The 13,897-nt window shown below is 29.3% G+C and overlaps 1 protein-coding gene across 1 annotated transcript; it reads right to left on the bottom strand.

The window, feature by feature from the left end:
• Positions 1-4,317: 4,317 nt before the first annotated feature.
• LOC109185783 (agamous-like MADS-box protein AGL1) lies at positions 4,318-4,836 on the bottom strand. Its single transcript, XM_019335731.1, has one exon. It carries the CDS (start codon positions 4,834-4,836, stop codon positions 4,318-4,320), a length of 519 nt encoding a protein of 172 aa, XP_019191276.1.
• Positions 4,837-13,897: the final 9,061 nt, after the last annotated feature.

Below are 13,897 nucleotides of genomic sequence, written 5' to 3' on the forward strand. Positions count from 1 at the left end.
TTCTTCTTTGATCTTAGATTTTTTTATGATCAAGAAAATTTTTGTAATGGAGAAATTAGTTAATTATTTTGGTGTTTTTTGTATGTCGGCTAGTGATGATAGTATCGGATGCATTCATTGTTTAGTTAGATGTAAAAATAATTAAAGAAAAAAAAAACTAGATTTACTCGCTCAATAGATGCTCGAAACGCGCACGTGTCTTAGCTTTCCTTCGTTTTTCTCTATCTAATGGGGCCTACAAAAAAGTGTACAAACATTTGACCACAAATGGAGAAACATATGATAACAACATTTGCAGGGCAAAAAATGGATATCTCGTTTGCTCTTCACGATTGCATTTTGCTCCTTGTAAAAATTAGCCGGTGATCTTGTCTCCTCACTTTTACTCATTCTTCTTTGATCTTTGATCTTTGATTTGTTTCTGATCAAGAAAATATTTGTAATTGGGAAATTAGTTAATTAATATGGTCCATTATTTTGGTGATTTTGGTATGTCGGCTAGTGATGATGGTATCAGATGAATTCATTGTTTAGTTAGATTTAAAAAAAAAAATCAAGAAAAAAAAAACTAGATTTACTCGCCCAGTAGATGCTCAAAACGCGCACGTGTCTTACTTTTCCTTCGTTTTTCTCTCTCTCTAATGGGTCATACAACCAACATTTGACCGCAAATGGAGAAATATATGATAACAACATTTGCGGCGCATAGAGTGGATATCTCATTTGCTTTCTTCACTATTACATTTCGCTCATTGTAAAAATTGACCATCTAGGATCCTGTCTCACTTTCACTCATTCTTCTTTAATTTGATCTTTTATTTGTGTATGATCAAGAAAATTTTTGTAATTGGAAAGTTAGTTAATTAATTTGGTCTATTATTTTGGTGATTTTAGTATGTCGGCTAGTGAGGATGGTATCGGATGAATGCATTTATTATATATATAATTATCACTCTTATTAATATTGTTATTTTTCACGAAAATTATTTGTCAAGTGAAATGTCATGGAACATAATTAGAAAATCACAATAGTGCATGGAAAGTACAATTTTTATAAAATACTAGACACGTGATGATGATTATTTGTTAAGAGAAATTTATGTAATCCAACTTATTATGAATTAGAGATTTAGATTTTAAAAATTTGGTGATTTGGTTGAATGGTAAGGACTTATCTATCCTTAACTAAACGTTAAGGAATTTGGGTATTGAGCAATCTTTTTTGAATGCTACTGGTTCTATTACATTGTAGTATCTGTTCATATACTTTCTCAACCTACTGAAACACAAAGAACCAATAATATCTCCACTGAGACTCGAAATCACAACCTTCCAAATGAAAGTCCAACCCGGGTATTGAGCAATCTTAAATCATTTACCATGATTAAAAAAAAAAAAAATTTCGGGCATTTATTCCTCAATTTAATTTCGTGAAATATTATTCACAATTTTTTACACTTCTATGTAATTGTAGGTAACTAGATTCTCAAGATTTTTTTTTATTTTTTTTATTTTGGTTATATTTGTGCACAACTTTCTTTTTTTCTTATCACATATTTTGTATAAAACAAATAGAATAGAGTGTATCGCAGTTCGATCTAGTTCAAAATTATACATTTATACCAAAAGCATCAAACAATGTAATAAACATGACCAATATATTTAAACAGATACTACAATATAATAGAGTCAGTGGCAATAAAAAAAAAAGTAATTTTTCAATCAATAAACATGACCAATATATACTCTAAATCTCTAATAATAATAATAATAATAATAATAATAATAATAATAATAATAGTAATAATAATAATTATACTAATAATAATTATAATAATAATAACAATAATAATAATAATAATAATAATAATAATAATACAAAACAGCGTACCGTTATTATTATTATTAATATTAATCATTTTGCAATATAGTCCCTTAATTATTAAAAGTTCATAATTATTAATTAGTTTACCTCGTACCGTTGATACCGTCAGAGCTAAATTAAGTGTTAGGAAAAATTGAATCTCACGCTTTGATCCACTGTTATCAAGTAAAGTACGTCTTCCAAGCACAAATCGGACTAGACCAAAAACCTTTCCTACGAATGAATTTCTTCTTGTAGACAAAGGCTGCTCTTACAATATAATCTAAGTATTAATCTTAATTCAACCGAGGATTGTTAGGAAACCTATCTAAACTCTCCTTATTCTCGGCAAATTATGTTGTGCATCCGTATGCACCATGCACGGATGCAAAATCGACGTCGTTTTATTAAAAACGCGCGTCTCTCCTTAAAAAAAAAAAAAAAAAAAAAAAAAAAAAAAAAAAAAATTCAGGTTCGATTCCCAGCAACAACATATGAACTATAATTCCAGAATCGATGAACTATAATTCCAGAATCTATGAACTATAATTCCAGAATTTAATCTATGAACTAAAAATTCCAGAATAAATGAACTAAAATTCCAGAATCTATGAACTAAAATTTCAGAATCGATAACTAGCTGCGGCTTTGGGATTCCCTAGAATTCAGATTGAAAGCCACTCTAGCGAGGCAGTCACAAGCATCAACAACAACTCCTTCCCTAATAACCAGGCTCGTAACATCCTTATGGCTTGCAAGCAGGAGCTCGGACACTTTGTCGAATGGCAGATTTTATGGACTGCTCGTGAATGTAATCGCCCGGCCGACGCACTTGCAGCCTGGGCTCGTAATATCCCTAGAGGTCTGTATATCTTAGAAAATCCTCCAGACCATGTTAAAAGTCTACTGTTAGATGATCTGAACCAGGTTCCCATGTGGCGCCTCAATATAAGCTGTTGATATTTTGTTTTTGGGGTTTCCCCCCTCCAATTTGAAATATAAAAAAATTTCAGAATCGATGAACTACAATTCCAGAATCGATGAACTATAATTCCAAAATCAATGAACAAAATTCCATAATCTATGAACTAAAATTCCATAATGAATGAACAACATAATACTGTTGATGGGAATCGAACCTGAATTTTTTTTTTTAAGCGGAGACGCGCGTTTTTAATAAAACGACGTCGTTTTTGCATATGGTGCATACGGATGCAGAGCATAACTACTCCTTATTCTCAGCTCATTCCCATACAAATTAGAACAATCTCCACACTCTACCTCCTTGCATCATGGGCCAACCTATGCCATGCGACCTTAACCCAACTTCACTATCTTGTTCAATTAATGTGCTCCTTCAACCCAACAGTATATTTGGGCAAAGTCCAGAGAAATCCTCATTAGGTATCCCGAATTATTAATCCACCCCTCAATATATGGCAAATTATGTTGTGCATCCGTGGTGCACCAGGATGTAAAAACGACGTCGTTTTGCTTAAAAACGTGCGTCCAACTTTTTTTTTAAAAAAAAAAATCAGTTCCGATTCCCGTCAACAATATTATGTTGTGCATAATTTCTGAATGTATAGTTATGAAATTATGGATGTATAGTTATGCAATTCTGGATTTATAGTTATGAAATTATGGATGTGTAGTTATGCAATTCTGAATGTATAGTTATGAAGTTATGCAATTCTGGATTTATAGTTATAAAGTTATGGATGTGTAGTTATGCAATTCTGGATGTATAGTAATGAAGTTATGGATGTGTAGTTATGCAATTCTAGATATATATTTATGCAATTCTGGATGTATAGTTATGCAATTCTGGATGTATAGTTGTGAAATTATGGATGTATATTTATGCAATTCTGAATTACTTTTTTTAAGTCAACGTCAAAGCAATGTCGTTTTCGCATCTGTATGCACCATGCATGATGCACACGGATGGATAGCATAACGATCCTCAGTATATCACTCAATATATTTAGAATTTAATTCCTATACTATAAAATTAAAGTTTTATTCATTTTTAGGCTATCTAGTTGGGGGCAAGAACTTAGGTTCTAGACCTAGTTGGATATATATTGCAATATAGCATTCAATCTTTGTAGTCATTCAATTTTGTTAGTATATTAATTATTATTTTTCAATTTAACCCCTTAATTACTAAATTAAAAGTTCATAATTTTTAACTAGTTCACCTCGCACCACCGCCAGTGCCACTAGAGGTTAAATGTTAGGGAAAATTGAATCTCACACTTTAATCTATAAAGATTTAGCATTCAATCTTCACAAGAATCAAATAACCATGATAAACAATCAAGTTTTCATTTTATTTTAAAACATCAAATTCATACTTAGAAATACATGTATAACTAAAGTCATACATCAAATGAAAGACTTGATGAATAATATAATTTCTAGAATTCTTATTTCAATTGCACATGTTTTCAAAGCTTTAACCAATCCTTTTGCATGGTGGATGATTCTAACACATTCTGTTGAGCGCTTAGGAATAGATACTGTTGAGCTATTATCTCTTTGAATCCTTTCATCTTCTCCTCTAATTGTTCGATTTGAGGCAAATTGAGCTTGTCTGAAAACTCATACATATTCACAGGGGGATTTATGGGACTTTTGACACCATTTTTCTCCTTGCGGCGAGAGGAAACAGATGATGAGGAACAAGAGTTGTTGTTCTTGTTTCTCCATCTTTTAAGCTTAAAAAATCCTGGGGATTTGTGATTGGTGCATGTGAATGTGCACTGGGGTGCTACAACAGTTTCTTCTTCAAAGGCATTGATTATAGATTCATCACCAGATACAAACATTTGACCACAAATAGAGAAACATATGATAACCACATTTGTGGCACAAAGAGTGGATATCTGGTTTGCTCTCTTTATGATTGCATTTCGCGCTTTGCAAAAATATTCCATTTGGAATCTAGTCTCCTCACTTTCACTCATTATTCTTTTATATTTGATGTGTGTGTGTGTGTGTGTGTGTTTTGTGAAGACAGAGAGACGAGGTCTCAACACTTTGTCACTGTCTAATTCTACGTACGAGAAGCGGCTATTTATAGTGAAGAAAGAGATGAAGTTTATGAACAATCTTTATTTCATGGACCATGGTTCACACATTTGTGCGAACTATAAATAAAAAGTATATTTTTAATATACTAAAATTATAGTATTTGTATACATAAAGTACATTATTTGAAAGTACATAAATTTTTTTATATGTTATTAAATAATGTACATTCAGTACACAAATAATGTACTTTTAATATATTAAAAATGTATATTACATTCATGGTCCACACAATAATTTGTCGTGTATGAAGAGGTATTCTTATGAGTAACTATTTATAACTGCATTTGGGCTTCAATTCATTCTATGGTATAAAAATTCATAATTAGGTTTCAAAAACAATTTTAGTAATTGGGAAAAGGGTTATTAATTTGGTTCATGTATTTTGGTGATATATAGTATATTAAGAGAAAGAACAACACAAAAATAAAATGTTAAAGATATGTTTAGTATTTTAATTTTTTTTTTAACAGTTTTCTCATTTTTCTTTTCTCATCATAAAATATTACAAATTAAAAAATGTATTTATTTTATAATTTTTCAAATAAGAAAATATGAAGTTATTTCAAATGTGATGATGGTAAGATTGGTAACCATATAAATATTATCAGATCGTGTAATGATGAAAATATAGTAATAATGATGTGTGAGTAATAGTTTTCTTAAAAATCAACAATATTACTATATTACTAAGAGTGATAATTATATACAATAAATGCATTTGGCGTAAAGTAACACATGACATTCGAGATCAAATACATTTAATATTTATTTAAATTTTCTTTAATGACGCGTATAATTTATTAGACTAAGGAATATGAAAGTTATTGCTTTTTGGGTTCGATATTAGCTGTCATATTTATTATAATCAGGATAAGAAATTTCCTACGTAGAAAAATATGTACGTATATTTATATACTCAGTTATTAGTGCCTTTAGATATGTAATCTGGTTGTTTCACTTTATTTGTCTTATTTATATTTTAGCCCATACCAAAATAACATTTTACCTTTTTACAATTTATCATTTTTTTTTTTGACTTTTTCACGTGAATTTCAACTCACATCATTTTAAAAGCGGACATCTTACTTAATTAATTTTCTAAAATCGCACGAAACACATATATCTCTTACAAAATAGAACAGATTAACAATTTAGTGTATGTTTATGTCTTTTGTATTTATTTCATTTTTTGTTCCTTAAATCAATCAAACATTAAAATGCAATTCCTGAATAATGGAATATAATTTAAATTCTATTTCTAACTAATTATATTCCTTATGAAATAGAATTTATATTCCTCTAAACTTTGTTTCGTGAGCATAATATCAATATAATCCTAAGAATATAATAGTTAATTATTTTCCTTACAACAAGAATAATTCATCTAGTTATCTCTTTGGATCCTATACTCAAGAATAAAAATATTGACTATGAAATATGACTTTTTCTAGATAGAATGTTATTTCATTCCATATTGATTACACATGTCAAAAAAATGCAAATGTTTAAATATATATTAGTCAGGATACACATATTCTTTCAACATTGGACAACCAATCTTTTTATCATTCTTTTTTCCAGTTCCATAAATACATTTAGAATTATTGAGTAAAAAAGGTTTGTGTGGATGGATGGTTAGTAATAAAATAATTAAATTAACCAAAATATTAAAATCAAGCCTCATCTTGTACAAATTAGATAATTCCTTATTGCTAACCATAACAACATGTTTGATTCACGTAATATATTTTAAGAGAAAATGAATTTTATTTCATTATTGTTTAGTTCATTGAAATAGTAGACATCAAAAAATATATTCTAGTATTTGATTAGTTTAATAATTAGAAAAAGAATAAGACAGCATTACCTTTATATTAACTGTTTATATGTGTGTGTGTGTAAATAATATTTTTGGTATTAAATATATTTTTAAAAATAATTGTTATTTCTAAAAATTGGCATGGGGAATAACTTATACTAGGATTCCATAAAAAGAGCTATTCATCTTCAGAGAATAGCTCATTCTCAATAATGCTATTCTCTGCAAAAAAACAAAAAAAAAAAAAAAACAAAAAAACAAAAAACAAAAAAAAAAAAACAAAAAAAAAAAAACAAAAAACAAAAACAAATTAAAAAAACAAAAAACAAAAACAAAAACAAAAACAAAAAAAACAAAAAACAAAAAAAAAAAAACAAAACAAAAAAACAAAAAAAAAAACAAACAAAAAAAACAAAAACAAAAAAAACTATAGAATAGATTTATTCACATGAATGTTAATTCATTTTCAACATATTCCATGAACCAAACTTGTTGTAAATAATATCTACTAAATACCTGAAAAATGTTGCTAGTAGTTAACATTTTTTTTTTATTATTAACAGTTAAGTCAAAACTAAAAATATGATGAAACAATAAATAACATTTTTTTGTCACATTTAACATACGACTTTTTTTTTTTTTTTGCCATATTTGGTCCTTTCCTTTCAATCAAATTTTCAGTAGAAAATAAATTGAATATATTGCATTTCTATTTCAAAATTATATATTTATACCCAAAAGCATCAAGATGTTTATAAGGACTAAATGTGTCAAAAATGAATTGTGCCAAAAATTTGGTCATAAGGACTAAATGTGATGAATTGTACTCGTTTTCTGTCTAAAATTTGGTCTTAAGAACTAAATCTGTCAAAAATGAAAGACTTGCACCAAATGTGAAAAAATAATACTTGACAATTAAATGTCAAAGTAATCTAATAATTGTAGAATAAAAAAAGGAAATAAATCTAATGAATTATTATTGATAATAAATTGGTAGTGGTGAAATTATGGCAATGGCCATAGTGTAATGATCATAAATGAACATTAATTATATTTCTATATCTGGGAAATTTTAAGAATATTTTGTAACTTTCATTTTACTTTTTCAATTTAAAATAATTTATTTTTAAACCAAAAAATACTAATTTTATTTTTTTTTAATTCTAGAAAATTTAATAAATTTTCATCACTAAACATAACCAAAAGTAGTATTATTATTATTATAGAATCCTTTATATATATTAGTGATGATTTTTTGTAAAATTCTTCAAAAATATATGATGGAAATAGATTTTTCAATTTAAAGATTAAGGTTGTGTTTAGTTAGACTTTTGTACCCTTCTCCTCCCAAAAGGTTGAATCCCCAACCCTAAAGACTTTTACACCCTAGTATAGGATTTGATACTCATTACCATGTTTGTTTTCCTACTCTTGATATCTTATTATTGGATTTAAATCTTTAAGTAATTATAAAATCGATTACCAATTTTTTTCACTGCATTTGAACAATGAAATAAAAAATGAGGAAAAATTAAAACTAAAATTAAAAATGTCATTGTTCATACATTAAATATGAAATTTTAATATGAAGTATATTTTTTATATATTTATTTAAATTTATTTTAATTTATTTTAATTAATTAATTATTTATTTATTTATTTATTTATTTACTACCAAACAAAAGAAATTTCTTCCACTTAAACTCATTACCATTATCAAATATTTATTTTTAATTACTATTCCAATTCTAATAATTAAACATCAACTAGTTTGAGGTATAAAGATCACATAACAATAACACAAAGAATGAGGATAAAATAAATAATTCTAAAACAATGTCTCTTACTTCGAATAGAACCCTATAATTTAAAATTTAACACTATTCGAACAAGGACATATATATATATATATATATATATATATATATATATATATATATATATATATATATATATATACACTTCAGTAACTCTCGGAGCGTTATGTTGTGCAATCGTGTGCACCATGTAAGGTGCATACGAAATTGAATCCATAATTTATATATTATAGATTCATAATTTCTATACTATATAGTTATCAAATTATAAACATATAGTTCAGTGATTTGTGAATACAGAGTTCAACAATTGGGAATATAAACATTGAAAATTATGAACATAGAGTTTTGTAATTGTGAATATAGAGTTCAATAATTAATAAATCTATAGTATAGAAATTATGGATCTATAGTATAAAATTATGGATCCATGGTGCACACGATCGCAAATTATGCTGTGGAACCGAATGCACCATGCACATGGTGCATTCGATGCAAAACGACGTCGTTTTGGTTAAAAAATGCGCGTCCCACTTAAAGAAGAAATGAGGTTCGATTCCCGGTAATAGCATTTTTATATATCCATAAATTCATAACTATATATCCACAGTGAATGAATGAAGTAAAAATCCACAATGAATGAACTAAATATCCACAGTGAATAAATGAAGTAAATATCTACAATGAATTAACTAAATATCCACAATGAATGAACTAAATATCCACAAATTCATAACTATATATCCAAAAATTCATAACTATATATCCACAGTGAATGAATGACTATATATCCAGAAATTCATAACTATATATTCAGAAATTCATAACTATATATTCAGAAATTCATAACTATATATCCACAATAATGCTATTGCCGAGAATCGAACCTGAATTTTTTTTTTTAAAGTAAGACGCGCGTTTTTAGTCAAAACGACGTCGTTTTGCATCGTATGCACCATGCGCATGGTGCATTCGGTTGCACAGCATAACTATTGGCACACGATTGCACAGCATAATTTGCCCTAACTCGCATGCATCTTGGGCCAGCCCACATCACGATATGCCTAAGTTCCATCATCTTGGCCCATTAGTACAACTCCAACCCAAATGGCATCCCTAGCCCAAATTTAGGAAATATAACCTCATCAACGAATTAGGCAAATTATATCGTGCACCAGGGCGCACAATGCATTGTAAGCCCTGACCTAAAACGACGTCGTTTTGTACATGTTTTTTTTTTTTTTTCGGAAATTCTGTTTTCTGTGTCTGATGTTAACTTCTAAAAAAAAGTTCCATGTTTCGAATGTACATAATTGTATAAAGAATGTACATAAAGCCCTAACATAATACACATAATCTTTTTTGAGATGATAATACACATAATCATTTTTAAAAGAATAATACACATAATCTAACATAATACATAATACACATAAACTCTTAACTCTTAAAAAAAATTCCTTGTTTCGAATGTACATAATTATATAATACAATGTACATAATTATATAATACAATGTACATAATTGTATAATCGAATACACATAAACTCCGTTGCGTCAACTCCCCACACAACGTAACAAAACGATGTTGTTTTGGGCAGGGCGAAGCGTACAATGCGTTGTGGGTCCTGGTGCACGATATATATAACGATTGAACGAATTAACATCCACCAACATCAATGCAATTTTCAAGCTAGTTTATCATGACATATTCAGACTATGTTTTTAAAAGATAATTATAAGAAGAAAAACCTTAGGGAGCTAGTTACTAGCATGACTCATGCTTCATGCACCAATTAAGTAAGCAACCTTGAACAACATCATTCAAAAGCAGCACGAAACATGAAGGCTTATTAGGTTGACTACTCCGAGAAAAGCATGTCTTCTTTTGTCTAATCTCATAGGCACCATTTGGTATTGTCCAAAAGAGAAAATCCTTTTTTTTTTTTTTTTTTGCAATTATTCTCAAGTTATAACTCTAATTTCACTCTTTCAAATTTTATAGTTTTAGGAGTGTTTGGTAAATAGTTGTTAGCTTATCTGATTGGGTTAGTGAGTTTGATTAGTTGATAGTAGACAGATGTTTGGTAAATTCGCTTTTAGTTGATAGCTGATTACATGCAAGATGATTTTTTTAAAAAAAATTATCAAAAAAAACTACTTTTAGCAGTTTTTTTGAATTTGAACGTTTTGGAGCAATAAGCTATTACAAAAAAAACTAATTAATCAAACACTCATTGATTGTTTAACCAAATCAAACAAGCTAAAATTGACTAATAAACTAACTATATTACCAAACATGGCCATATAATATCTTAATTATTAAACAAATTGTAAATTCAATCTGAAACGTTGTTCATAGAGTTTTGCAGTAAGCTAATAACATTGCAAATCAAGAACGGCCCATATTTGAGTGGGACAAATTTGGCAATAAGTTTTTGAGAATTGCCCATTTTGAACTCAACTTGCAGAAGAAAACAATTCTCAAGTGTTGGGCCATGAATAACATCTCCAGGCCACAACTTTGTACTAATATTCTTTAATCAGTGCAGTCTAAACACTTATATATAATTAAAAAATTAGACCTCTGTCGTTGGGCCAACAAATGTCATTTTGTTCTGTGTGATGAAAAGGAATGGTCCTCGGTCTCTGTGCAACAAAAAAAATAAGAGGAAATATCCAAAATGGTCCCTCGACTATAGCTAAATTCACAAATTGGTTCTCGACTTTCAATTTCAACCAATTAAGTCCTTAACTTTACAATTTTTTGGTCCTTCATCTATTTGACCATTTGTTGATCGTGATCGACAATCTCCAGAAGAACCTTCAGCTCTCGTCGGAGCACGTGGAGGCCTCCAGGATGACGTTGCACCGGTTCGGAAACACGTCGTTTTCTTCGCTCTGGTACGAACTCAACTACATTGAATCCAAAGGGAGGATGAAGAAAGGCGACCGGATTTGGTAGATTGCTTTCGGCAGTGGATTCAAATGTAACAGTGCGGTCTGGAAATGCAACCGGAACCTTAAAAACCCGACGATAGACCATGAAATTACATATATATCATCAAAAATCACAGTCAACAAACGGTCAAATAGACAGAGGATCAAATTGTGTTAAAATTGCAAAGTTAAGGAGTTAATTGGTTGAAATTGAAAGTCGAGGACCAATTTGTGAATTTTGCTATAGTCGAGGGACCATTTTGGGTATTTACTCAAAAAACAATGTAAGGATAACACGATCAAGTTGACTTGGTAATCAAGAGGGGAGCGTTATGCTGTGGACCCGTGTCCATAATGTGTATGGTGGACACGCTGTACATTCATAATTTTTATACTGTACATTCATAAAATTTATAATGTAGATTCATAATTTCTATATTGCACATTCATAATTTCTGTACTGGAAATTCATAATTTCTATACTGCACATTCATAATTTCTGTACTGTAGATTCATAATTTCTATACTGTAGATTCATAATTTCTATAATGTAGATTCATACAGTACATAAATTATGAATATGCAGTATAGAAATTATCAATCTACAGTATAGATTTTATAAATCTACAGTATAGAAATTATGGATCTACAGTTTATAAATTATGAATCTACAGTATATAAATTATGAATCTACAGTATAGAAATTATGAATGTACAGCGTATCCATCATGCACATGGCGGACACGAGTCCATAGCATAATTTGCCATTAAAGGTCACAAATTTAATTATCAATGGGAGCGAACCTTTTTTGTTTGAGTTTGTCAGTTATGGACAACCTAGTTATAGTGATTCTGATCTTTTAGTGACTAAAGTTACAAGACGGGGTTTAAAGTAGCGATAGTTGTTGCCTCTAGCAATATAATTTTCTTCCAATTATTTATTTTCTTTGATAAAAAAAATTGGCAATATTCTAACTTTTCTTCCAATTTTTTATTTTCTTTGATAAAAAAAATTGGCAATATTCTAACTAAGCCATTTCAAGTCGATGTAGCATCTCAAATCACCAAATACTGAAAAATTATAAATTTATCGGTAATAAAAACAAAAAAAAAGGAAACCCGCACATTTTTTGTTTGTTTAATTTTTTAATTATTCATTTTTGCTCTTTTAATGTTCTAATTACACGTATTTTTAATTTAATGACTTTTTTTTAGTACGATTAACTCTATTACAAGATAGTATCTGTTATATATTTTTTTTTCCTAAAGATTTAATCTTCAACCTCAAAGGCCCCCACGCCCCGGCTGAGCAGAACATTTAGAAGGATGTAAATCACTGTGATTGAAAGGCAGACATGACCAAATGCCGGTACACACAAGAGATCTGTCCACTTTGAGCATAATCCTTACACTGCCGCTACTCAAAGAGTCAATACCCTACCACCCGAGTTCAATCATGTGACATTCCCTCAAGGAGAGTACAAAGGTATCATCTGAGCACAAGATACTTGATATGCACAAACTTGATTATTTCAGTAATTTTTTTCCTAATAATAATTTTTTTTTGAGAATCCTAATAATAAATTATTAATTAATAAGATAATATTTCATTTCATTAAAAGTAATAAGGTGTCTTTATTATTCAGCTGACTTAGGTATATTGAGTGCTTGGTCGGCCTTGCAGGTCGTTTTACGTTGTCAATGTCATTCCGCCGGTTTCGCCCCAAGTGTTGTGTTCTCCACCGCCTTTGTACTCTTTCTTCTTCTTATTCTTTTTCCTCCTTTTTTTTGTTAACATTTTCCTCTTCGGTGACTATTTCTTTCCACATTAAATTTGGTTTCCACTAAGTCATATATTGTACTAAACACTTAACCAATTCGCTCGCCTGGTCACCAGAGAATTAATCAAAATAACGTTGTTTGACATGATCATTTATTGAAACTCCAAACAGCGATCTTGAATTAGTAACCAATTCCTTCATCTTAAACTTTCAATGTTTTGGAAATCCTCAACTCCTATCCGTAAATAGCACTAGAGAGACTTTAGACGATGAATTTGACCGAGACGGTATTGACAATAATCAAATTCATAACTTTTAAGTACTAACTAGAATTATGTTTTACCTAATTGGTCACTCCTGACCTTCTGAGCCAATCTTGAACTCAATTAACCATCATTTGTAAGTAGCTAGATTATCATCAAACAATAAGCTAAAGAATTTGTGGTCGAAATAGATCGCGCAACAAAAAATCTTAAGTTTGATTTTTATGTTGGATATAGTTCATTAGTAAAAAGACTCAAAAATCGACAAAATTAATATGCGGTTTTGAGTTTTTTTTATCAAACTCATAACAAAT

The sequence above is a fragment of the Ipomoea nil genome, unplaced genomic scaffold, assembly GCF_001879475.1.
Source record: "Ipomoea nil cultivar Tokyo-kokei standard unplaced genomic scaffold, Asagao_1.1 scaffold1361, whole genome shotgun sequence".
Classification (NCBI taxonomy): Eukaryota; Viridiplantae; Streptophyta; class Magnoliopsida; order Solanales; family Convolvulaceae; genus Ipomoea; species Ipomoea nil.

What these genes read in the sequence shown, in the direction of transcription:
- LOC109185783 (XM_019335731.1), bottom strand. Translation starts at nt 4,836, where the DNA reads ATGAGTGAAAGTGAGGAGACTAGATTCCAAATGGAATATTTTTGCAAA.